The 27597-nt window shown below is 40.4% G+C and overlaps 2 protein-coding genes and 1 long non-coding RNA gene across 4 annotated transcripts; 2 read left to right on the top strand and 1 right to left on the bottom strand.

Annotated features, from left to right (window-relative positions):
• The first annotated feature begins 2693 nt into the window (after positions 1-2693).
• Positions 2694-4837, top strand: tac3a (tachykinin precursor 3a). Its single transcript, XM_085444052.1, has 7 exons — positions 2694-2878; positions 3216-3331; positions 3586-3685; positions 3975-4004; positions 4088-4141; positions 4224-4290; positions 4556-4837. The coding sequence occupies exons 2-7, from the start codon at positions 3230-3232 to the stop codon at positions 4572-4574; spliced, it is 372 nt and encodes a 123-aa protein (XP_085300178.1). The 5' UTR covers positions 2694-2878; positions 3216-3229; the 3' UTR covers positions 4575-4837.
• Positions 4838-4988: 151 nt separating this feature from the next.
• On the bottom strand, positions 4989-12241 carry c1galt1la (core 1 synthase, glycoprotein-N-acetylgalactosamine 3-beta-galactosyltransferase 1, like a). Of its 2 annotated transcripts, none has more exons than XM_085444050.1 (4): positions 11789-12241; positions 10639-10893; positions 9560-10224; positions 4989-5893 (listed from the first exon to the last, which is right to left on the bottom strand). In XM_085444050.1, the coding sequence occupies exons 2-4, from the start codon at positions 10847-10849 to the stop codon at positions 5558-5560; spliced, it is 1212 nt and encodes a 403-aa protein (XP_085300176.1). In that variant the 5' UTR covers positions 10850-10893; positions 11789-12241; the 3' UTR covers positions 4989-5557. The 2 variants fall into 2 exon arrangements, with proteins under 2 accessions (XP_085300176.1, XP_085300177.1); XM_085444051.1 differs by having other exon boundaries at positions 12020-12241.
• Positions 12242-16995: 4754 nt separating this feature from the next.
• On the top strand, positions 16996-20643 carry LOC146683991 (uncharacterized). Its single transcript, XR_014917069.1, has 3 exons — positions 16996-17061; positions 18776-18859; positions 20548-20643. It is a non-coding gene; the product is annotated as an uncharacterized LOC146683991 (long non-coding RNA).
• The last annotated feature ends 6954 nt before the right edge of the window (positions 20644-27597 follow it).

Here is a 27597-nt window from a genome sequence, read left to right as displayed (position 1 = left end):
TCACCCACTGGATTAAAAGCCTATTAAGTCAATTACTGACAGGTGTGTCTTATGATCTACCGTGGAGAAGAGACTAGATCTGCTTATTTTCGTCTATACGTCGCCACAAGCAACAGTGATCAGCAGGAACTGCCGCTGAGTGTGTGAAGGCGTTCACACTTGTAGAATACCCTTTGGACTCAATGGACGGAGACTCTCATCTGTAAGTCCGGCAGCATACACGCAGTCATTTGTAGCTAAATGTACACCATGCAATTTCTCACACTTACAGTCTCACTCCTTCTTCTCAGCCTCACACAATAAGCTCCTCTGTACCCATCTGATCCTGTATTTCTTCATACCATCACTCCCATATAAGGGCTGTGGCGTCACTGTGAACCTCTTCCCTCCTTCCCACAAACAGATGATTGGCAGCTCCATTAAAGAGAAAGGCGAGCAAAAGGATTATGACTGTACTCCATGCTCTGTCCTCTGCCAAGTACGCAGCTACACAGATGTATGAATCTCTATCCTCATGTCCTTACGTGGACCTCCAAATAAACTGAGCTGCCAAACATGTTGGAAATTTGAACCAAAGAAACCCACACAAAGTAACACACACGGAAATTATTATCCTTTCTCTGTCTGCGCATGTTTTAAACATTTTTCCTTCTCTCATTCTCTTTTTCTATGGGTTCCACAGCAAGGTTACCTCTATCTATTCAGCCTGTTAATTCAATAAGCATTGCAGAAAAAGCAGGATCAATTGGCAATTTTTTTTTAAATTATCAAACAGGTTGAAACCCGAGGATATTTTATGTGGACAAGGATGTCCCACTCTTTATACTCAGATGAATATCTGTGAGATATAGAAGAACGTGATTACATGAGAGGTTTAAACTTTAACAACACTTAACTGCTGCAAACAAAGATTGAGATTAATTTAGTTGGCCAAAGGATTAGTCACTATAATAAAAACAGAAATTTGGCTTGCATGGAAACACTGTTTCAAATTCATTCGCATAGAATGATCTCATCATGGTGTTGGTCTGTGTTTTTGTTTTTGTTTTATATACTGCTTCACCTATAGCCACCATGGTCTACCTGCTGTTACTGAGCCAGCTGTGAAGGTCCAGCTGACCTGTCAGGACTAGAGATTATCCAGCTGTCTGCAGCTCTGAGGGAAGCGCATACATAATGACAGTTCAACAGGTTTGGTACTGAGTAGGATGGCAGGATTGGATGACTTCCAAATGTTGTAAAGCAGAAAGATACAAGACATTATTGTTCAGCACTATGCAAGATATGTGCCTGTAATGTCGTCTGTAGCAGGATGTCAATGTTGGCTAACATAATCGATACAATATATCTACTCACCTTGTCATTAAATGAGAAGCTTTCCCTGCAATTGCATGCTGTGGAAAAACAGCCACTGGCACTCTTTCCTTGTGTTACTGGGTTGCTTTGATTACCAGGGGAGATAAGAAAGAAACACTCATCAATAATGCAAAAACGCAATTAATGACTTCCCCACTTCTGACGGATCTCCCATCCCGGACCCCTGCACTGCTGCAATCCCCACCCTGACCCATCCCCGCACGATTACAGACAGGAACAAGACAAATATGGAAATGGGAAGCCATTTCTTAACATGTGAAAGGCACAATTTGGATTCCGGCTTAATGCTTTGTTGTCAGTGTCACACCCTCTCACATCGGTCCTAAATCTCCAGACCACAGTAATTGATGTGCATTACTTCCCTTTGCCTGCACTACAATTTGAATCTCAAACTTTGCTTTACTGAAGAATTATGCTTGTTTGCATTCTGAATGCGTAAACAAACACCAACACAACTCTAATTGCTTGTGTAATTGCAAGAAAAATTATAGGTTTGGTACTTGCACTAAATTTGAGCCATTTTCAGAGGCTGGTGAAAACATGTTTAAACACGTTTAAACACGTTTCAGGATTTCTGTGAATACTGACAGTATACACTAAATTTCCAGGCTATGCTGAATTAATTTGAAAAAGTAGCAGTTCTTGAGCATTTTACCCATGCAGTTTTTCACTCACAAAAAATGTATAAAAAGTCCCTCAGTGGTTGTCAGGTGATGACATTTCATCTCACCACCTGTCGCACCCATTTAACAGAGAATTTAGCAAGCATGAAAACAATTTCAAATGATGTCTGAATAACATGTTACTCATTGTGTCAGGACTGGTATGAAGATGTGTCTATCCAAGCTCAGCTCACCGCGTATAGGCTCTAAAAATGGTTGTGCTGATAATATTTCTACCCAGTGATATTAAACATATTTAAGTCTTGCTTTCAAACCAGCAGAGATCAATTATATATGGTATATTTTATATTCTGTCTCCTAAAAAAATTCCATGTTGATGTAAAATTAAAAGCCATTAAAATGGTCAGATTAATTGACTTCTATATCCTTTCTTCCCCAAACTAACTGCAGATATAGCCTTATCTTTTTCCAAATATGTTCAGTGGTGTGCTTCAGTCCACGAAAACAAACATGTATCCTCGTCACGAATCCTAAACTTTTCTCTATTTTCTTTTCTTTTTAAAAGGGTGTGTGCGTGTTTTGTGTGCAGTGAGGAGTTGCGGGGGGAGGGGAGGGGCAGACGCTCTCATCATCATCATCATCATGACCATCAATGAGTAGGCTCTGTAGCCTTCAGTGCAACGTGATAAAAGAGTACTCCACCTACGCTGCTGATTGGCGTTACGCAGGTATCCAGCTATTATTTATTACCCCAAAGCCCAGACGCTTCATTCATCCGGACTGGCTCTCACAGCGGGATCTAGCCGATTCCACTCTACTTTGCACTTGGGCGCACTCAGCTGACTTGCCAACCGCATTATCTGCTCGACAGAAAACAGGTAAAAGCTAAAAAAAAATGTCTTAATGCTTAAAAATGATCTTTAAAATAACATTTAAACTGTTATCTTGTTGTGAAAGAAGATAGTTTAAGGTTTACTTTAACTCTTTGGTAACGGAACAGAAAGAAACACTGCGTAAAACTACTGTCTTTGATCAATATGAATCTGTTATTTACTGATTTTGAAAAATTCTCTTCAATCTAACTTTGCGAACAGTAAATTGTGCGTTTTTACGCACCGATTGCATCGTCCCTTGTGCGCAGTGGGTTTCTTAATGAAAATGCAATGAATTTCCCCATTACGAAAACACCTTATAAAACGAATTGTTTTTGCACAGGCGACACCAACAAGATGAGAAGAGGTTTGCTACTGGTGACTTTTTTCCTCGTCATGGAATTTCGCTACAGCCGGTGCAGATGCGACGAGCCCGGATCGCGCAGATCAACTTCAGATGTAGGTTCCCGGGCACGTAATAATAATAATAATAATAATGATTGCATTTATATGGCGCTTTTCGGGGCCCTCAAGGCGCTGTACAATTCCACTATTCATTCACTCTCACATTCACACTTTGGTGGAGGCAGCTACAGTTGTAGCCGCAGCTGCCCTGGGGCATACTGACAGAAGCGAGGCTGCCACATCGCGCCAGAGTCTGAGAACATCTTTTAGAATAATCAGATTTTGTTTTATTCTTCTCATTATTGCAGCAGACCATAGGCTTAGAGAACTTTAAGCGGAACATCCTGAAGAGATATAATGACTTGGATTATGACAGCTTTGTGGGTCTGATGGGCAGAAGAAGTGCAGGTTAGTGTTTTCGACGGGCGAACATGACCAGTTTAAAAAAAAATATAATAATACATACATACACACACACACACATATATATATATATATATATATATATATATATTGATATTGATATTGTGTGTGTGTGTGTGTGTGTGTGTGTGTGTGTGTGTGTGTGTGTGTGTGTGTGTGTGTGTGATGTATGATGACAGTAATGCTGAAGCTATAAACTGAAGAATAAAATATTTGCTGCAATGTTTCTGAAAATCTCGCCGGTCTTCTGTTTTTGTTTTATTTTCTTCATCAGAGGCTGACGCTGAACAACCATCCCAAAAAAGTAAGATTTTGTAATTTACTTATGGCGTAAAACGACCGTTTAAAATTGTCATGAAATATTGCATTTTGCTTTTTATATATAAGGGGAGATGGATGACATTTTTATTGGACTTATGGGACGGAGAAACGCAGAGACTGGTGAGTGTATGGCAGGTGTCTAATATCCATGTCCTTTTAGCTTTGTCGCCTTTCATATTCATGTTTTCTATATATGTTACAGATAATGGTGCCTGGAGGAGAGAGTATCCAGAGAGGAGAGGCATTTTTCTCAACAAGTGCAGGCTGAGGTGAGTGCTTCTTCCTTATTCTTAAACAGACATCACCAAATGTCAGCTGTTTAGAAAAAATAAGTTAATGATCATCCTGCATAATTAAGGATAAAACCGATTTCAGACATAGAACTTCGGAAGATTTGGGGTGTTTTAAAAGGGACTGGTTTATGCAAACCATCTGCATGCTTTTCATTTCTTAAAGTAAATCTCTACTTGTAGTTCTCACAGTGGATTTTTAGGGTACTTATGTCCATGTATGTGTTTTGTTTTTTTCCTGCAGGTTACTTCAGGGACTGTAGACACTGAGAGTTACTTTCATTTGGCTACAATGACAGAATGTCACCGAGAGCATCAACAGCAAACCAAATGTCTGATAGAAACAAAAAAAAAACCACATGATTCCCACTGTACCTGGCTTATGAAAGTGACAATGTACCAAGCATAATGTACGGTTTTATTTGGAGACAAAGCATAATTAGAAGTAATAAATTCTATTTCTTTATCATGTCATTCTTTTTCTTAAAGTTCAAAATAAATGTAATTTTTATACATAATTCATTCATTTAAATGTCGGTGCAGTTTCCCTTGTTGTTTAAGTGATTCTTCAAGCTGTTGTCTCATGTTGAGACAATACTGTTCAATCACAGTGTTGGGTTAAATAAAATCAGGTGCTCAAACGGTTCAACGGGGGGTTTCAAATATACTCTGAAAGGTGAAAAGAAAACACTTTATTTTGCATTTCTGAAACAAACATCATATCAAACATCCTGGCTCTGGTTTTAAAGCGTGTGTTAATTAGATTGAGTTACAAACGAAATTTAAACAAAATTAATTTATTAACTTGAAGCATTTTATGCCAAATTACTTAATTACTCACAATTAATAATAAATGTCATACATCTATTGCTTTTTCCTGCATAACTCCAAGCACATTGGCTGTGACAATAAATTCAAACACTGATGATGTCAAATATAATTAAGGCTAAACCAGATGTTCATATTGTTTGAACACAGCTGAGACACATGTAGCCTCCACTCAAACATCTCTTATCTTTAACAACTCACTCATGTTGTCATACTCAGCAGAAAAGAGTTGTTAGTGCGCAGTAAAAGGGTTATCTGAAAAAGTCATACTTTTCACCACAGTTCTTCTTGACTAATCACAGAAGGAAAGTAGCCACAGGTGCTCCTGATGTAGTTTCTGATGGCGATCAGACACACTGCAGTTAAAACACATTCAGTACCATCTAAAAACACAACACAGCTAATACAATACAGCGTTTTATTCGACTGCAGTCCTGTTCACAGTGAGATGGGAGTTTAAATTCTCCGTCTCCTTTTCCTCTGTCACCGTATCCTCTTTGGTTTGGTTTCCATTGAGAGAAAAGGCAACAGTTGTGCGATTCTTTCCGTCCTTCACCCCTCGAACTGCTTTAAGTCCCGCTGTTACAGCCGTCTGCGAGTGTGGGCTGACATTCAAACCATGACGTAAAGAGGGCTGGTAGCGTGGAATATAACCATACGCTCTTAGGTGGTAGGTGTAGTACTCCATCACGTACATCAGCTCTGCTTCGATATAATGAAACGATACAGCCAGGTCTGAGCAGCACTGCGGACCCTAAGGAAGAATAACACGTAGGTTAAAAACATAAACCACACACAGAACAATAAAAAGCAACTCACTCAAAATATGTTAACACTGAAGTATTCATATTTTTACTACATGAGTAGCAGTCACCGTCCATAATCACATTGATAGTCATTGCTATTGTAAACCACTGAGTTTTGCTTTAATGCCCACACCTGAGAACATGATCAGTAATCGTCCTTGTACAAAGTGTACACTGCTCTCTGCTTTCAATCTCTGAACTGAAATGTAATTTTCAACAAAATATTGGATTTAATAAAGACAAATAACCACATACGGTCCAAAGAAAAGAGAGTGCTGCACATTAGGGCTGCCACTAACGATTATTTTGATAGTCGACTATCAGATCATCATCCATTGGACGTAAAACTACAGCTTACTGCACCAGCAGCATCTGCTCTTATATAACTATCATTAGCTTACAGCTTTAAGTGTTTAAGGTATGTGCTAACTAAAAATAAAGACAAGATGAGAGTTTATTAAATTTTAATGAAATTTGCAGATTGTTTCAGTGAAATTTAATAAACTCCTTGCTATCTAAACTATAACAGGACACCGGAGTATATTTTCCAGCATCTCACACTTCTGATGATCAGCTGTCTGGTTGACGTTTATTCAGCTGTGTAAAAACTATAACTTTAATCTCAGCCAAAGCGATTTACTCAGGAACAAATAAAATACTAAAAAAAGCCAAACAATAACATTTTTAAGTTATCTAAGTGACTCATATATATTTAACCTGAGTAGCGAAAGACAGCGGTGGGTTTGAACACGATTTGCCGGGAGTCCAGTGTTCTCACGGCTCTAGTGAGCCTTGTCCCCGGGTAGCTATCGAGCTAGTGGGTAACAGACGTCTCCAAAAACGTGGAGCGCTTTTGAAAATATGTGGTGTCTTGATAAACTGAGCAGATATTTGAAGTTTACACAGCTACATTCTCGCCTGAAAATATGTTAAACGTTTATTTTGTGGCCCAGAAAGAATAATAAGAGTAATATTAAAACTAACTACTGTTTCATAAACGGACACATGTTGTCACAGTTTTTCCTTTTCATTGTCTGAGGAAAAAATAATAATAATTGTGGCTTAAAAATATTAAAAGTACATTTATGTTCTTATTACCCTTTAAAAAATAAAAATAAAGCAGCTCCATACTCAGGCAGACAGCACTTGACAGCATCAGTAATGAACCTGCCTCATTTTAATTGCAAAGTACAATAGATTAGTTGCATCATCAGCAACAAATTGACCAATTTTCCCCTCATTCGACAGCACATTGTCTGTGCTGCAATCGTCTACTTTAAAATGAACACTTTCTTTTTTCCAATTCAATTATTGTTTGCAAGGGTCAGGCACACAACTTGAATGTGTTAGATACTCACATATTCATTTATTTTAGTCAGTACTCTTCTGATGATTCATTTAAATCAATGCCTATGTTTCTAATTCAAAGTAAAATATACAAAACATCAGGCAACAGTTTTTAAATGTGATTCTAAATAATTAAATAAATAAAGAGATATAAATTGGTCAGAATTATTGATTATTCCTTCACATGTTCAGAGACCCTGCTCGGTGCGATTAAATCTGTTACTTGGTTAACTGACTAATCCTGCTTCGGGTGATAACCGTAGATGAACTGTAGGTTTGGAAAGGCTTACGTTTCACTCAGACATTTGGTCTGGAAATCAAAGCAAACGTTCCACTGAATAGCTGGATAATTTATTTACTTATTTATCAGTTTATTTAAGTATCACTTATGAACAAGTGGTCACGTTTTGCAACACTCTTTGAGCCAAGTAGTTTTAACCACTTTATCCTTTAATTTATCATATTAGATTTGTGTCAAGCATACCTTTTCTTTATTCAACCTTTTGAAGCATGGTGTCACCTGTAATTTGTAAAACTGTGCTTTCAAAGAAGTTTCCTCAACCCTTGATTACTTGGATTACTGTGAAGGTAGCATTAATGCTCAACAATATACATCCATTAGCCACTTCATTAGATTTTCCTTGCTAGTGGCATTTAGATCTGCCTTAATACTGGCATATATTCAACGAGGTGCTGGAAACATTCCTCAGAGATTTTTCTCAATATGAACCTGACAGCATCATGCATTTGCTGCAGATTCATGGGCTCCGCATCCATGATTCTCATGTTTCACCACAGTGTTCTGTTGATTTGACAGATGGCTGCTAGAAGCAGCCATCAGAAGATAAATACACTGTGGTGATAAAGGGATGCAAATGGTCAAAAATAATAGTAATGTAGGCTCTGGCATTTAAACAATGCTCAGTTGGTGCTGTGCCAAGTGTGCCAAGAGAATATTCCTGCGATACAGGCAGGATGGGACCATACCTTCATGTTGCTATGGCAATTTCTGACCGGACCATCCGATTGTCTTAATGAGCCTGTGCGAGACTGTTTTCTGTTCTTAGCTGACAGTAGTGGCAACCAGTGTGGTTTTCTACTGCTCTGGTACATCTGCTTCAAGGCTCAAGATGTTGTGCGCTGAGAGATGTTCTTCTCCATATCTTGGTTATAACAAGTGCTATTTGAGTTACTATCTGGCTATTCTCCGTTGACTTCTGCATCAACAAGGCATTTTCACCCAGTGAACTGCCTCCCACTAGATATTTTCTCCTTTCTATGTGAACTGTACAGATGTTTATGAAGGAAAATTCCAGTAGGGCAACAGTTTCTGAAACACTTAGGCCAGCCCATCTGAAACTGTCTTCCCCATTCTGATAGTCAGTTTGAAAGTCTCTAGGTCATCATGATCAGGTCCTCATACCTACATTCACTGAGTTTCTGCCATGTGATTGGCTAATTGACTGCTACAGTATGTGTGGCCAAACATATTTTGGAGCAAATTATGTTGCCATCCAAAGGAAGGCCTTTTTTGGTTTTTAAAGAAAACACCTTCCTGGTTTCAGTCAGAATATTGTCAAACCAAATTTGCCAATATTCTGATTGCATGTCTCCATATTTAAAATGTTAAACTGGCTAGCTTACAAGTCCAGATACGCCATCGATTGAAAAAGTTTGACATGGTGTGACACTAAAATTCAAAGAAGGGCTTGAACTGTTGAAAAGTTTTCTATATAAGCTGGCCTCCTTAGTTCTAAAGCAGTTTTGTTAAATGAAAACATGACACCACACAGCAGTAAACATGTTCTTGATCCAACTTTTTTTGAAAGTTTGTATGTGCCTGACATTCAATTCAAAATTTGATTATTTTTCTAAATTAGGAACTTTTTAGTGTTAGCACTAAATATACAGTCTTTGAAGTACTTTCAGTTAAAGACTGTAAACATTATTGCCTATATGACAGTAAGTGTAACTTTCACTAAGAAAAAAGTGTGTACACTTTTTTAAATGAAAGACCTCTGTCACTTGAATGGAAGACATAAGCTAATGACATTAAAGGATTTCTAATTTAAGGTTCAGTCCGTCATCAGCATGACGTCCTAACCTAACTTGCCCCTTTCTAACAAGGTTAATCTACGCGCTATCTGTGAACTGGATTTTAGAAATGGCCTTTGTATGAAAAGATTTCTTTGTTTTTTACCACCACAATGTGTAAGCCCATTTCACTATTACTCGCTCAAAAATAAAACTAATGTGAGGGGACTTGCCTCAACAATTGGGTAGTAGCAATAGCTCCAGTACCAGAAGCTCTTGGAGAACTTGCCAGTAAGATGGTGCTCTGGCACAAATGGGTGAAAAGTTTCTCGTTGCAAAGTGTCTCTGGAATCTCCTGCCAGAACACCCATCTTCTCCAAACACTGACCGAGAGCTAGGTCTTCCACAGGGGTCGTGTGTGTGCAAACTTTGGTTCGAAAGCCTTCCACAAATCTTTTGAGGGCTTCTTTACTGAGTACATAACCTGCTCCCCCACTCATGTAGCCTTGTTTGGTATAAGGTTTGAAGCGCTTGCCAAAATAGATTGGTTCTTCGGAGGAGTGGTTGGACAGAATCCAGCGCAGGTTGTCCACTACCACATAGGTGTCATCATCCGCTTTTAAGAACCAGTCTGCTTCATTCCCGTGGTGTTCGTAGACATAATGGAACGCTCGAATGGTCTTCCAGTAGAGCTGGTCACGGCCCTCCTTTGTCCCCAGGCCCACAGTGGGGAAGTCAGGGTCGTCCACAGAGCTCATGAACACGACGATGTTGCAGTGCCGACTCCAGGTAGCCCTGACATGTTGGGCCCTGCTCTGCAGGTTATACGGCCCCGTCATCACCCAACAGAGAACACGTACTTTCTGATACAACATATCTGCCACCTGGCTGTCTTCATCTGGAGGGACACACGACAGTATATAGCAGTGTTAACTGGTATGCAGTTGACCTGTTGCATTTGTCATTCTACAAGCCACACCACACTCTGCTTAACACATTTGGATACATATGCAGTTAGTTCCCTTCCACATCCTTTCAGCTGTCATTATTTTGGCCATGCCAATTGGAAGTAGCATGAAAGCAATAGTGGAAAAAATCCATATATGCATCACAGTCCAAAGCAGAATAGGTATTATCATCATTATACAGTCTAAAGTAGACTTGGTGCTATTTCAAGTCCGTTGTGTCTGTAAACCAATCTCTAAACTTTAAGGCAAAGTTCAGTCACGGGCTTAGAATGTTTCCTGCACTGTAAATATGTGAAAGCTATTATTAAATTAGAAAAAAAAAATGTATTCACAACATAACACACCTGTACGGTGAGGAAGGTGCAGATTCTTAACAGCAGCTCCCTCCTTCCTCCAGCTGGTCGGCCTCTCCCTTACAGCAGTGACTTTTTCCTGAGCTCCTGACAGAACAGGGTAACTTCTCTCAAACCACACCTGGTGAAGGAAGAAGTACGTACTGCAGGCCCCTAAAATGAAGCCCAGCGAAAAGCCCAATCTGGAGCTGAAGCCTTTCATGGCGATAATGTCTCCACAGCTGCGAGGTCCAAGTTATTGCATGTCTACATGAAACAGCACCACACTCAGTCAATTTGATGCACAGCCAAACCACAAAGGCCAACAAATATCAGTCATTAAACGTCTTTTGCGTTACATGCGTAAGGTGCTTGATAGCAGACTGACTGCATGTAGTTGTACAATTAATTTTGCTATCATTGTTTTCTTTTTTTAATTGCAATAATTTTAAAATTATAATACTTTGCCTCATGATTTTAGTCTTTGAAAAATGTCATTAAAAAACTATTTGAATGTCTATGAAGTCATAGCGCGCTGACACAGCAGTAGACATGCGTTTAATGTATAATGTGCACAAATGACGACATAGTGATTAACTTCGCTGCTCGTGCCTAGAGAAGCCGTTTGATTTATTATGGTGACGTCACGTCAAGACCTCCTTTTGTTTAGTTTAAAGACGGGATGATTAAAACTAATATTAGCAACACTTAAATTCAGTTTGTCGCTGGAGCAAAAAAGACTAGAGAAGTGCTTTTGACACGCACTTCATAACTAACTGTCAGCGGGCCGCTGGCAGTGTTTTTCATTGCGTCTGATGAGGTTAAAGACCCCAAATCCGAGACAGATGTTAACGATTAACGTGACGAGAAATGTTTATGGCAAAGCAGCTTCTCTCCTGTATGCTGCTCTTCTACTTTATCCAGACGATAGATAAATAAAATGACATGACAATCTGGTTACAATAATCAGGGATTCGTCCGTTGAGACAATAAATGAATAAACACGACAGAAACTGCTTGGCAGCAAAACGAGGCCAAAGGGAACCCAGATCGCTTTCCAAATGAAATAAATCAATACCAAAAGTTTCGTGTATGTCCACTGAGTAAATAAATGAGAAATACAAGCCTTTAAGAGACTCCCTCCCTCCTGTATGTTATTTACCTTTGCTGGGGATCAGTCATTTGTGAGCACGATGTGCTTGTCACCCCAAGGAGCAGCTAAAGTATTTCGTGAAAAACAGCACAAGGACGCTACACCTGTCGAGCACACGGCTACATGCAGGTCTCATTCATCCGAAATACTGTTTCTTAGTGAAGTCCTCCCTGCACTGTGTCGCCAAATAAGATGATTACCAGCAAAGAAAAGCTTCTGAGTAGAATTACATTCTTCTACCTCGCGGTGGGTAAGCTCTGAAAATGAACGCTGCCATTGGTCGCCTGTCGGTGACGTATGAGGAAGCGCTCGTCCGAGTCCTGAGAAATAATAATTGTTTCAGATGATCAAGATTTGTTTGTCACAAGTGACACTGGTTTTTCGGAGACGCCGGTGAGACAGTTAAAGGGTAACGCTAAATGATGGCGACGACTTGTCGTCTGCAAATAATCGCCACTAGGTGTCACCCTTACAACGGCTCCAAAAGGCTTCAAGCCAGCTCCAGCAATCATAAGCACTTTACGTTAATGCAAGCTACCTAACCAGAGCTACTGACTCCACTTTCAAACAGAACTCGGAAATTAAAGTACATTCCGAGTCACCTGTTGCCCTGGATCCCCATTTCGTCTCTTGCAGTTAAAGGCAACCTGGCTATAACTACCTGCTCAGCTCCCCAGTTAGTAAAGACGTTTTGATGCTACCTTACAAAAGCTTACATACCTTACATAACCAATAAAACCATGGCTATGATCCTGTTTTTATCTCTGTTCTACAGCTGGGTTCTTAGCTTGCTCCAGATAAGCAAATGTAATATATAGGCAAGGCAAGGCAAGGCAAGTTTATTTGTATAGCACAATTCAACAACAAGGTGATTCAAAGTGCTTTACAGAGACATTAGAAACAAGAACAAATAAAAAGCATGATTTAAAATTGATTAAAACAAGCAAATAAACTAACTAACTAATTAACAAACAAACAAACAAACAAACAAACAAAACAGTATATAAAATCAAAACAGATAAAATCAGAACAGTAGATAAAATCAGTAGTTAAATGTAAGTTTTGAAATTTAAGCTTAAAGTGTGGATTTGGTGCTTTATTCAAATGCAGCTGAGAACAGGTGAGTCTTCAACCTGGATTTAAATAAACTGAGTGTTTCAGCTGATCTGAGGCTTTCTGGGAGTTTGTTCCAGATATAAGGAGCATAAAAGCTGAATGCAGCTTCTCCGTGTCTGGTTCTGACTCTGGGAACTGATAAAAGACCGGATCCAGATGACCTGAGGGATCTGGATGGTTCATACTGGGTCAGGAGGTCATTGATGTATTTTGGTCCTAAACCATTCAGAGCTTTATAGGCCAGCATCAGAACTTTAAAGTCTATCCTCTGACGGACAGGCAGCCAGTGTAAGGACCTCAGAGCTGGACTGATGTGGTCCACTTTTTTGGTCTTAGTGAGGACTCGAGCAGCAGAGTTCTGAATGAGCTGTAGTTGTCTGACTGATTTTTTAGGTAGACCTGTAAAGATGCTGTTACAGTAATCAAGCCTACTAAAGATGAATGCATGGACTAGTTTTTCCAGGTCCTGTTGAGACATCAGATCTTTTATCCTTGATATATTCTTGAGGTGATAGTAAGCTGACTTTGTTATTGTCTTAATGTGTTTTTCTAAGTTTAGGTCTGCATCCATCACTACACCCAAATTTCTCGCCTGGTTTGTGGTTTTTAGATGTATAGATTGAAGTTCTCTGGTGACCTGTAATCGTTTTTCTTTGGCGCCAAAGACTATTACCTCAGTTTTGTTTTTGTTTAGCTGGAGAAAATTGTGGCACAACCAGTCATTGATTTCCTCAATGCATTTACCAAGAGCCTGTACAGGGCCTCGGTCTCCTGGTGACATTGTGATATATATTTGTGTGTCATCTGCATAGCTGTGATAGTTTATTTTGTTGTTGTTTATAATCTGTGCCAGTGGGAGCATGTAGATGTTAAACAGAAGGGGTCCCAAGATGGAACCTTGGGGAACTCCACATGTGATACTTGTCTGCTCAGATGTGAAGTTACCTATTGATACAAAGTATTTCCTGTTTTCTACGTATGTTTTGAACCAGTTTAGTACAGTTCCTGAAATACAACTACAACAAATGTGACTCAATGTAAAGCTTAAAAAATTTAATGTATTTAAATTTACAACATATACAAAAGTGCTAACAAAGCACTTTTGAAGGGGACTAAATTTCTAGAGTTTTGATGTTCTTGAACCTCTAAACACACACAGTTCAATTCATTTGTAGGTCATTTTCACCTCTTGTAAACAGTCATTTGGTATTGTGGTGGAAATCCAAAGTCAAACTGTGAGAGTAATAGGTGTTTTCTCTTTCATTTAGTAACTTCTGCAAAGACAGCAACACTGTAATGCAAATGTATCACTTCTGAGGAGGAAGTGCTTTTTTTGTCTTGTGCAAAAAGAATGTGTTAACAGAGTACGAGCAAATTTCATATATGATAAAGCTACACTTTTTATACTGTATGTACAATCTCTGTTTGTACTTTGTCTATTTAGAGTATACTGTGCACTAAGAAAGAGCTTTAACAGCTGCACAGAGCAAGACTGGTTAATGTGCATCAGCTTATATTTTTATACTGCAATATACAAAAACATAGAAAATAAAAACAAGAACATTTGATCAGAACAGATTATGCAAGCAAGTAAGCAATTAATTAAGTAATGAAATGTTAATTATTGATGCAACAAAATTAACCTCTTAAGCACACACGCCTAACCCTAAATGCGATCTCCTCCCTTTTGTCCCTGTATCTGGGGGCGCTGGTGCTTAAGAGGTTAAGCTCTAAACTAACAAGAGATGAATTCTTATAATTGTAAATACAGCAAGTGTTTCACAGCAAAGTAGGTTATTTCATTTGAGGTCCTAAAGAATAACAGAAAGGAAAATACTGTAAATGGTTACATTTTTTCAAAGCAGGAATGCATAATTGACTTTTATTTTTTTAATTCAGAGAATCTAAAACTATAGTAGTTATTGAATTTGGGTATAAATAAATTTCCATGTTTTGTCCATTTTTACTAGTCGATAACACTAACATAGTGAGTGATGGGGGAAGTCGACTTTTGCAGATCGTTCAAGCCTGGAATGGTTTGATCACTGTTGTTGTTGGATGGATTTGAAAGGTTTTTCCTAACAAATAAAGGACTCTTTTGGGGGTTTTTTTGTTTTAGTTTTTTTTGCCTGCCCTGTTTGGCTCTTCTGCCATCAGAATTATTGTCTAAAGGTGAAGAAAGATGCCCAACGGATTTACTTTACCAAATGGTCCATCCCAGCCTTACCGTAATGGTCTATTTGATTCACCTTTTATTGTTTATTTTCACTTGCTAAATACGGGACAGACTTGACTGAGGAAAAGAAAGGGGAGGAAGACAGAGGGAAAGAAAAACAGCAGAGAAGAGGGATGGGGATAAAGGGCAAAAAAAACAAAAACCAACTGTCAATGGAAAATTGTACTTAGTAGTCAGTATAATATTTTAATGATATAAGTTTGCATATGGTAGAATACTGCATGTAATCATTTGTGTTTAGAAGTATATAGTTGGTGGCATATTGAAAGAATGTCTCATCCTAGGAGGTCTGTAACATTCTTTCAAGGTGCTCTAGCGTCCACCCCCACATCCTGGGAGCATGGGAAGAGGTCGTACCTTGTCTTATTGTTTTACGGTAGGATTAACGTAGCTATATCAGTTTTAGTCTAAGTGCTTTTTGGTTTGATGAACTGCTGGACTTCGAGACCAGCAGGTTTAGGGAAGTCTTTATGGGGTCACACTCTGACCCCACACACACACACACACACACACACACACACACACACACACACACACACACACACAAGCACCCACTGAAGTATAAATAAAGACCGGGGCAGTCCTCAGCGCGAGCCTCAGTGCTGGAGGCTGCCCTTGCTAGCAAGAAGTTCTGTGTGTTTCTCTTCTCTGACTCTTTACTGAAGAAGTGTTTTAGAGTATATTTCTTGACACCAACAAAATAAGCAGACAAAAAATACATATATCAATCAGCTGGATCACCTGTTGAGAAAGAAAAAAGAAAACGAGCAGAAGAAAAAGAGAGCAACATAATAAACAACATCACGATGATATATGGGAATATAACAGTAAATGCTAAATATTAAACATTATTGTGCAGCACGTAAGATCGACAGCGCACAGTGTGCTTTGAGGTAGGAGCCAAAAAGGGTGTAGTTTGTGTGTGTGAGCACCCGTGTGTACACCTGTGAGCATGGACGCGCTTGTTTTTAAAAGGTTCCTTCATGTAATGAGCTGCTAGAGGGTGTGGGGGGGGGCCACAGCCCTGTCCACCAGGGCATGAACAGGTATGGAGGAGATCAAGACTCCAGACATCCAGAGGCCCTCAGAGCACAAGAGACCAAGGAAGACCAACAGAGGGGCAGCCGCGCCACTGTCCCAGAAAGAGCTGGCGAGAGTCCCAGATGAGGGCTCACTCAGCAGCCACGGAGCAGAAGCCAGGGGGGGTTGCAGTGACGCGCCCGTGAGCTCCGCCGGCAGCCAGCTGTGCCTGAGTGACCGAGGCTCCAGGCTCCAGGCCCCAGGCCCCGATAAGCAGCCACCAAGGAGTGAGCCGGTGTGTACCTGGACGCCCATTCCCGGACACAAAGAACTACCAACGCACCGATGTCTGAGGGAGTCCGCCACTGGCAGGGGAAGTGGTGGTGGGGGGAGATAGGCCTCCATACCTTGGAGGGCCTGAGATGTCCCCAGAGAGGTGGCGTCTGATACCCAACCTGACATATAGACACAGACATACAGGCAGACACAGACACAAACATCCATTCCCACCCTCATGCTCTCATATGCAATTACTCAACACTCACCCAACGTGGAGACAGACATACAGGGAGTGTAGAATTAAGATAAGATAAAATAAGATAACCTTTATTAGTCCCACACGTGGGAAATTTGTTTTGCAATTGTTTTGCAATTATTAGGCAAGTTGTATTTTTGAGGAATAATTTTATTATTGAACAACAACCATGTTCTCAACGAACCCAAAAAACTCATTAATATCAAAGCTGAATGTTTTTGGAAGTAGTTTTTAGTTTGTTTTTAGTTTTAGCTGTTTTAGGGGGATATCTGTGTGTGCAGGTGACTATTACTGTGCATAACAAAACAAAAGAAGCCACGAGGCCTGGAGCTGCCCTCCTCTCCCTCCCTGCCCCCCGGCCTCTCCCTCGATAAGGTCTGCAACACTGCTGGTCACTTTACTAAACATCACATGTAAAAGTTCAGATGTGCTTCACAAACATAAAAAAAATATTTAAAACAGAAAGTCAGGAAGACTATGGCTGCTATGGGTTGCTATGACATAAAATCAAATGTCATAGCAACCGGCGGGATAAGTGACTGGTCAAAACAGTTACAGTCACCTTTTCACCTCTGCTTTGATACCAGGCTCATCATCTAGCTGTGAATCCCTCAAAGACATTTTCTCATATAGTCATGTTTTAACATTGGAAAAATGCAGGTTTTGGTTGTGAAATGGAGAAACATCACTATGTGTGCTATGTAACAACTTGAACGTTAGACATTTATCAGATAAATTGAAGTTTCCAGAATCCTTTGAGTCTGTGATGTGAGTCTCACAGCACTTAAATAAAACGTCCAGGACGAAAAGCTTTTAGCTTTTTCTCTTAAAGCTTTTAGCCGCTCTGGATGTGTTCGTTTTCTTTTCTTTAAACATCAGCAGCACATACTGCAAATGTAAATGACTATAAGACAACTTCAGAATACAACAAGATTAGGTGTAACCACAAATTTATAACATATATCCTGCTAACAAAGAGTAAAAGTCCATATATATTTTATTGTACACATTGTAATACATATTTTTAAAGTGGCAGTGGCTCTACTACAAATGACAACAAATAACAGGAATATGCAGAGACTACTGTTAAGACAGTAACAAAAATTAATTGCCAGTCATGCAGAAGTCCGTGGCCACCCCCACAGAGGTTCATTTTAACTCTGTAAAAACCCAGATATTTCCACTTCTGCATAAATAATCACTTTAAATATCTTTTATTGATTTAGGTTTTATTAAAAGGATCTTAAATAGGGACACAGCTGGGCAGTTATTTCTGTCAAAAGCAAAGCGACATCAGCAGAAAGATGTCGATGCTGTTAACAAAGTATGAAACAGTCGGAACATGCACTCCTTTCCACACGGCAGGAAACGACACTGCCAGCCTGCCCACTGGCACTGACCGACTCTTCTTCACAGCTTTTGGACTCGAGTGTCGTTTGCTGTGTGGAGTCTGTGCGCTGACTCTGCAGGAGGAAAGGATGGCACCAGAGTCAGGGAGCGATAGGACACGCCCACACAAAGCAGGCCTGCTACGCCCAGAACGTGTTGTTTAACAAACAAATAATTTAAGTAGAGAGTTTAGTCCTCGGTGATCGTTTTAAAGAGCTCTAAAGTCTTGAATATTGTAGTAAAGCTGTGTAAGTTTTCGGGTTGCCAAAAATGTTTTTATCCAGGAAAACCCTGAAGATATTTTGTGTGCTGCGTCCTCGAGTCCTTATCATGAGCGCACCAAGATGAATGTGACACGTAAACAAAAATCTTCTCCACAGTCCATGATTCATAAGTTTAATCATTCTGCAGTCTGTTTGTTAGCTCTGTGACACACTTCTAATCGACTGATAGGTTTGCTGAAATCTCACAGCGTGTAGGCGCTTTCACCCTGAACTCTAACCCCGTGTGAGCCTTGGCAGTCACAAGATTAAATAAAAATCCAAAAACACATCAGAGCTTTTAACATTTTTATTTATTTTCTCCAAACTATGGGATTATAGGGATTTATATATATTGTGTATATGTGCAAGTGTATGAGTGAATGATCGTGCTGTGTTTAGAGGTAAACGTGTGCTGTTGCTTCCTGTTCCTTCTGCAGGTGAATGCAGCAGTTAACAGTTTATTGGCTCCTGGATCAGCGACCAACACGCTCACCCCGACTGTCATCACCTCCCACGCTCTGGTAAACACTCGCTTGTCTATGTGTGGCACACGTGTCTTTATTCATATAGGCGTCTGTTCGCAACTTGGAGGATTGTGTCGTTCTAGCAGCGATCCTCTTTGCATCGCTGCTGCTGACAACAAGTTGACACGAAACACTTTCCTCTACAGCACCACAGACCTTGAATTCCCTGGAACGTCACTTATCTGTTGTTTTGTCTATAGCTGTTTGTTTAAATTATCTTTATTTCAAATCACGTAACACACAGCAGACTGTGAGAGTTTAGTGTAGAAAACTTCGCTCTCGCTCTGCAGGCCTACTTGTTGTTCCTAGAGTATTTAAAAGTAGAACAAGAGGCAGAGCCTTCAGTTTTCAGGCCCCTCTTCTATGGAACCAGCTTCCAGTTTGGATTCAGGAGACAGACACTATAAGCATAAAGTTAGGGCTGGACCAGGTGACCCTGAATCCTTCCTTAGTTATGCTGCAGTAGACGTAGGCTGCCAGGGATTCCCATGATGCATTGAGTGTTTCTTCTTCAGTCACCTTTCTCACTCACTATGTGTTTATACACCTCTCTGCATTTAATTGTAAGTTATTATTAACCTCTGTCTCTCTTCCACTGCTTGTCTTTATCCTGTCTTCCTTCTCTCACCCCAACCGGTCGCAGCAGATGGCCCCGCCCCTCCCTGAGCCTGGTTGTGCTGGAGGTTTCTTCCTGTTAAAAGGGAGTTTTTCCTTCCCACTGTCGCCAAAGCGCTTGCTCATAGGTGGTCGTATGATTGTTGGGTTTTTCTCTGTATGTATTATTGTAGGGTCTACCATACAATATAAAGCACGTTGAGGCGACTGTTGTGGTGATTTCGCGCTGTATAAATAAAACTAATTAGCATAGAGGTGCCAAACGTGCAGCATGCATTTTAGTGTTCGGGAACAGAAATGTACCCAAAGTTCAAAGTCTCGGGAAACATGTTTGAATCATAAATAACTTTATTCATAAAATGATAATTTTTTTTCATCTTGTTGGTTGTTGTTGTTTTTAGAAATGACCTCAAAGTCATTTTCAATACAAGTGAATCAAAATATTGTTCTTCAGTCCCTAATTACATGTGAAGGTCTTGTATGTGTTTATAAATCCTCTGTGATCTGTTTTTCTCCCAATATCTCAGCCTGTCCATCAGCTAAAAGGATGGTACATTGAATTCAAACATTTTCATTAAGAACTTGTTCTTGTTCACTCTAAAACAAATTTAGAGTATATGCACATATGAAGACTTTCAAGTTTAAGTTTAACTGGCTGAGATCAGATTGAGCTCTGGTTTAGTCCATTGTTCAGTTAACCTTCATCTGAAATGCTGCATTGATATTAAAGCTTGTTTTGATGAGTCATTCTTCCTGTTTTTGATTTGTTCTGCAGTGTCAGGAGTTCTTGAATTAAAGCTTCTTCTTTTTTTTCTTTTTTTTTAACATTTTCTGTCTTTAAATGTGTCATCTGCATTTGTAGAGCGGCTGATAGGAACAACCTGCATTCCTTCCACAGAAAGGAATAAAGACGGATTTCACTGTTAGATACTCTGACTTGTTGATGTAAACAGAACTGAATCTGGTTGGGACGTCCACACAGGAAGTTGAATCATTTGTCAATTGTTTTTCCTTGAAATGTTCATTCCTGTCAAACACTCTTGGATGTTTCTGTCCATTTATCCTTCCAGACTCCGGTCCTGTTGACTCCCAGCCCTCTTCCCTCCACCATCCACTTCTGGAGCACGCTCAGTCCCATCGCTCCTCGATCGCCAGCTAAACTTTCCTTCCAGGTAATAAATACACTGAGCCCACTGCATGCAGTTCCAACATCCTGAAACACAAATCCACAAACAAATGGACGATAACAAGTGCGACAAAATTCACTTCAGTACCAAAACTCCTTCACAGTAAAATCCTTTAATCAGCTGGAAACATGTGCAGGAACTAAAAGACAATATTGTTTTGGTGAAAGAGAAAAGAATCAGTCTGCAGGTGAAGTTTGTGGTGAAAACTGAAAGAAAAAAGTGTTCAGAGCTGGTTCTCACAATAAGATACTCGTCTTTTAAAATATAATCTGTCGGTTGTTCATTTGCAGAGCTCACACTGAACCTTACCTTACAGCCACATAATGCTTTGGTCTTTGTCTGTATGCAGGTTTGGTAAATGAAACCACAGCTTCAGTTTCACAGAAAATTCACACGTTTGTGCAGCAAGTTTGCAGTTCTGCTTGTCGCTTCACGCACGCCGTCATGCACACTGGTTCACGTTCAATACATCAGCAGCTGTTAGTTGGGAAGTTTAGACACTTAGATGCTCATTTACACCAGAAGTGAAATCCTACTGCCTGTGGTGATCCGCTTCATTCCTTCTGCAACAATTCATGTCTCAGTCTGCGCTGAAAAGATCATTTTAGAGGCCGTCTGTCATCATTATCGTCCCTTTATCTCTGTGTGCATGTTTTCTGTTGAGTTTGTCATTAAATAAGTTTTCACCGAAATATTTTTCTGCAGCCAAGTTTTAAACAAATATAAACATAAAAGCAGAAAAATTCTCTTATTTCCCTAAGGCTGTGTTTTCACAGCCCGGCGTAGAAATGAGTGGTTAAAAGCATAAACTGTATAAAAGATGGACGTAGCCACCATCATGTCACCCTTTGGTTTTGGGTTCTGCAGCAAGCTGCAGCTACAGACTGTATGGGTGCATCACACACAGACACCGGCTAATTAGTGCAACAAAACAGAACCACAAACTTCTTGCAGGAGCCGTACTGTAGAATACAGGGAGTGCAGAATTATTAGGCAAGTTGTATTTTTGAGGAATAATGTTATTATTGAACAACAACCATGTTCTCAATGAAGCAAAAAAAACTCATTAATATCAAAGCTGAATGTTTTTGGAAGTAGTTTTTAGTTTGTTTTTAGTTTTAGCTATTTTAGGGGGATATCTGTGTGTGCAGGTGACTATTACTGTGCATAATTATTAGGCAACTTAACAAAAAACAAATATATACCCATTTCAATTATTTGGTTTTACCAGTGAAACCAATATAACATCTCCACATTCACAAATATACATTTCTGACATTCAAAAACAAAACAAAAACAAATCAGCGACCAATATAGCCACCTTTCTTTGCAAGGACACTCAAAAGCCTGCCATCCATGGATTCTGTCAGTGTTTTGATCTGTTCACCATCAACATTGCGTGCAGCAGCAACCACAGCCTCCCAGACACTGTTCAGAGAGGTGTACTGTTTTCCCTCCTTGTAAATCTCACATTTGATGATGGACCACAGGTTCTCAATGGGGTTCAGATCAGGTGAACAAGGTGGCCATGTCATTAGTTTTTCTTCTTTTATACCCTTTCTTGCAGCCACGCTGTGGAGTACTTGGACGCGTGTGACGGAGCATTGTCCTGCATGAAAATCATGTTTTTCTTGAAGGATGCAGACTTCTTCCTGTACCACTGCTTGAAGAAGGTGTCTTCCAGAAACTGGCAGTAGGACTGGGAGTTGAGCTTGACTCCATCCTCAACCCGAAAAGGCCCCACAAGCTCATCTTTGATGATACCAGCCCAAACCAGTACTCCACCTCCACCTTGCTGGCGTCTGAGTCGGACTGGAGCTCTCTGCCCTTTACCAATCCAGCCACGGGCCCATCCATCTGGCCCATCAAGACTCACTCTCATTTCATCAGTCCATAAAACCTTAGAAAAACCAGTCTTGAGATATTTCTTGGCCCAGTCTTGACGTTTCAGCTTGTGTGTCTTGTTCAGTGGTGGTCGTCTTTCAGCCTTTCTTACCTTGGCCATGTCTCTGAGTATTGCACACCTTGTGCTTTTGGGCACTCCAGTGATGTTGCAGCTCTGAAATATGGCCAAACTGGTGGCAAGTGGCATCTTGGCAGCTGCACGCTTGACTTTTCTCAGTTCATGGGCAGTTATTTTGCGCCTTGGTTTTTCCACACGCTTCTTGCGACCCTGTTGACTATTTTGAATGAAACGCTTGATTGTTCGATGATCACGCTTCAGAAGCTTTGCAATTTTGAGACTGCTGCATCCCTCTGCAAGATATCTCACTATTTTTGACTTTTCTGAGCCTGTCAAGTCCTTCTTTTGACCCATTTTGCCAAAGGAAAGGACGTTGCCTAATAATTATGCACACCTGATATAGGGTGTTGATGTCATTAGACCACACCCCTTCTCATTACAGAGATGCACATCACCTAATATGCTTAATTGGTAGTTGGCTTTCGAGCCTATACAGCTTGGAGTAAGACAACATGCATGAAGAGGATGATGTGGACAAAATACTCATTTGCCTAATAATTCTGCACTCCCTGTAGAGAGACACTGTACATACAATCACACTCCCCAAGCGTACTCTAAACCCCGGGTCTAGGTACCCTTGCCCCTGGAAGGGGAAACTGCACCCAGACCCAGGTGGTGTTACCCTTTTCCCTGGGGTGGGGAGAAGCAGACCGCCCCGACGGGGGCTGTGTGAAGACTCCAAACCTCCCTCCGCCCGCTCATATGTAGTGTTGATGCATGTGTGTTCTAAGGTGCATTTAAAACCCAGGAGGGCATGGAGCTACCTGCCAGAGAGCAGCAGGTAAGCGCATAGCCCCTCCTGATAGCCCTCAATGTCTACATGTATTTAAAATTGAGAGGTGGGCAACGACACCAGGGGTGAGGTTGTACACCCTGATGGTCTTTTGGATTTCGTGTAGCGTGCCAACCCCCACGATCCTATATGTATGTGTTATGACACAAGGGAATTCAAACCTATCTACAGAGGAGCAAGACAAGCTAAGATGCTTGCTTGAATCGAAGAGATCTTGACGGTGCTGACTAAATCAAAATACTATTCTATCTTTGATTTAGCTAGTGGATTTAATATCATGCAATCCCGACACCAGTCAAAATCAAGTAGAATATGCACAGAGCATAGAACAAGACATCTTAGCATCATGCTCATCACTGTCGTCTCTATTCAGCTCAAGCAGCTGCACTGGTAGCATTCACACAAGCATGTGAAATTGCTAAGGTCCAAATAATCACTTTATCTGATTCCAGATATGCGGTGATAAATTATTTTGTCACATTACGGAAACAATAGTTTTTAACTAATTCAGAGAAATCCACTGCACATCATAAACTTGTAGCTCCATTGTTGGAGGCCTCGTTACTCCCAAAGACCTTTCTGTAAATGTGAAGCTCACACTAACTCAGAAGACTCTGTTTCTACAGACAGCTATACACTGGATGCTTCAGCCAACACAGCAGCTAATCAGAATGTGAAACCAGACCACAGCATGACATCAAAACCACACGCTCTCCAAACACTGACTTACAGACTACCCATAGCAAGGTTACCCAGAGGAGAAATGTGTGGAAAACAGCAGGAGTGTACATAACAGGTGAGGTCCTGTATGGCCCTAGTGACAAACCATATCTGCCCCACATTTTTTCCCCTCATTATGCTAAATTGACACATAGGAAGTGTCATGGTCCTGGGTCTTTGAATGAAAAGCCTCTTCTACCCAGTCACAGGTGAATCGCGTTACAGTATCCCCTACTCTACAAGTATATATATATAATGTAAACCAACAGACAGGATTGGCATGAGGTGCATACTGAATCTACAAAACATGGAACGTCAGCCTTGTGGAAGAGGGGTGAGGATTGGTGGAGGACGAGGACGAGGACAAAACCGGGTAAGAAGAGGCCAACCACATAGACACGTCCCTGACGAAATCAGGGCAACACTTGTGGATCATGTGATAAACCATGGCCTCACAATGGCCGAGGCTGGTCGAAGGGTGCAGCCAAATGTTGGGAGAACTACTGTAAGTTCTATTATTCAGACATTTCGTCAGGAAAACAGGCAAGCATACTGTAATGTAGTTATTCAGCACAAACTAATTTGCTCTGCACTTTCATAGACATACAGGAGACTTGCATTAGGACATGACCTTATAGATCTTTACATATAGACGTAGTGTAACTGAAGCGCAGACTTGGCCCAGGTGTGGCATAGTGTGCTGTGGTACAATACAGTAATGCTGTAAAGAAAGGAGTTTTGAATGATAGTCCTGTAACAATTACTGTAAGCATGTTTGCGCTTATTTATGTTTGTGTTTTTTCATCTGCATCTCAAAAAGGACTGCCCGACAACCTAGAAGAGGTGGAAGAGGTCCACTTTTGACTCCACAGCAAGAGGAAAGAATTTGTGCAATGGTGGCTGCAAACAACGCTTTGAGACTGAGAGAAATACAAAGAACTGTCATAGAAGATGACACCATCTTCGGAAATATTCAGTCAATATCAATTTCCACCATAGACAGAGTCCTCAGACGGAATGAAATGTCCATGAAGCAATTATACAAAGTACCATTTGAACGGAACAGTGATCGAGTGTAGAAGCGCCATCACCAGTATGTACAGGTAAAACATGTTTGCATATGTACCTCTGTTTACTGTAAAAGTTTAGGCCATGTACTGCACTTACATTTATGCATGTTACTGTAATCTTATTTACAGTTCAAACTGTACAATCTGTTGTGCCAAATGCACCATTACAGACTTTTTTATTCTCATCCTTTGGATAGCGTATCCTGGAATTGGAGGCCAGGGAACCCCTGCACATGTTTGTATATCTTGACGAAGCGGGATTCAATCTCGCAAAAGGCAGACGGCGTGGACGAAAGAGCCACCATTGATGTCCCAGGCCAACGAGGAGGAAATATTACAATGTGTGCAGCAATCTCAGAAAATGGCGTTCACACCCATATTCCTCGTATTGGTGCATACAATACACAACACCTGTTGGCTTTTCTGGACGCTCTTTATAGGGACCTAATCCCACAAAATGAAAGGGATGATCCTGGTGACAATCGGACAATGTATGTAGTGGTTTGGGATAATGTTAGCTTCCATCACTCTGCTGTAGTCAGGCAGTTGTTTGCAGCACACGACAGGATGCTTCCTCCTTACACTCCATTCCTAAATCCAATTGAGGAGTTTTTCTCTTCCTGGAGGTGGAAGGTATATGACAGGCATCCACATACCCAAATGACCCTGCTAGCAGCTATGGATGCAGCTTGTGATGACATCACAGCAGAGTCCTGCAGAGGGTGGATTCGACACTCCAGAAGATGCTTTCCCCGATGCATCGATAGAGCTGACATTCGCTGTGATGTTGATGCAAATATGTGGGCAGACAGATGGGAGCGTTTAAATATCAATGATTGATATGCAGCAGTGTCTGGTTTTTTTGTTTGTTTGTTTTTTGTTTCATGACTACTGCAGTAAGGTTTACTGTCTAAGTGAGTTTATGTTTGCTGTAAAATGTTTGATTTACTGTATTTCCCCAGTTGCACAATGCTGTGAACAGTTTCAATTAAATATTATCAAGAGTGCATATGAACTGTCTTGATTTTTCTTTACAATTTATGGTTTTCAACATGCCGTGCATGCTGTCCAGACTTGACATGTCATTGGGAAGCACCTACAAAGAAATCCGTCACAATGAGAACATGTTCAAACCATTTGATTTTGTGACCAAAGGTGCTGGTGTAGTGACTTGTAATTGTGACAGCCCTGACACTTTGATATAAGTACTTGCTTTTGATGGATATATTATCTGTTTTGATTAAGGGACTTGCTTTTGAAGCATTGACTACTTATTTTGAACAACTGACTTTTCTTTTTGATGAAGTGACTCACTTTTGCAAGTTATCCACCATGTTTTGCAGTTTGCACTAATTGTTTTGAGAAGAGCCTTAGTAGTGGTGCAGAGATCAATTCTGTGAGAAATGCACCAAAGCAAATGAGGGAAAAACTGTAAAAGAAAAAAAGGCACTGTTAAGGAGTTTTTACTGTTTTATTTGATTATGCTTCAAATGTTATGTTATACTTATGTTCACATATTTCACCAGACAGTTTTCTGTTGAAACAAGAAGCTGACTCTGTGACCTTTACCGCAAGAGATCAATACAGAAATACATATCCGCAGAAGTTGACTTGTATCTTATTCTTAGAAATTGACTTGTAGCACACACACTCCGTGACACACACAGCTTACACACAGACAGGAAATGTGATTATATTTGCATATTGACGATGTAACCTATGAAAATAAACGAATACTGCAGTTCGGTGTGATTGCTCTCTGAGTATTTCACCCGTGCAGCACGTTAACTATCTCGAGTGTCTCAGTGTTGTTTATTCACCTGACTGTTAACTGTAAATCTCTGACAGGCACAGACCTCCAAAGTGGCCTGCAGAGTTACACTCTGTGTCGCCCACAAGGGAGCAGCAATGGAACACAGACAAAACCTGTAATCGGCCTGGCTGGTGTGACCCAAAAGGTTATAATACTTTTAAGTTATTGTAGGTACTGACGAGGCTTTTCTAATCATGTTTGTATATGTTAAGCCTTTGACTCTCCAAACATATTTTCTTTTAGCTTCAACCCTTACTATAGTAAATTGTGAGCTTAAAAACAAGTGTGGTTTTGGCAATATATTAATTTGTAACAGTACTATAGCACCACATGAATTTTACAAAACCACTGAATGGATAATAATCAGGTTTCATTCAGGGGACATTCGCACCTTTCAAAAATGGCCTTCTTTTTAAAGAAAATGTTTTACACTTTGACCAGTCGGAAGCAGTTGGTTTGTAAATGAGGTGTGGCTGTCAGTTGTAACGTGTACTGACAGCCTAGAACCCACAAA

Source organism: Copadichromis virginalis, linkage group LG20, assembly GCF_057382275.1.
Source record: "Copadichromis virginalis isolate Kocher_CV1m ecotype Utaka linkage group LG20, C_Virginalis_male_GT1.1, whole genome shotgun sequence".
NCBI classification, from domain to species: Eukaryota; Metazoa; Chordata; class Actinopteri; order Cichliformes; family Cichlidae; genus Copadichromis; species Copadichromis virginalis.
The sequence above is the reverse complement of the archived record's forward strand: the minus strand, read 5'-3'. Positions and strand labels throughout refer to the sequence as shown.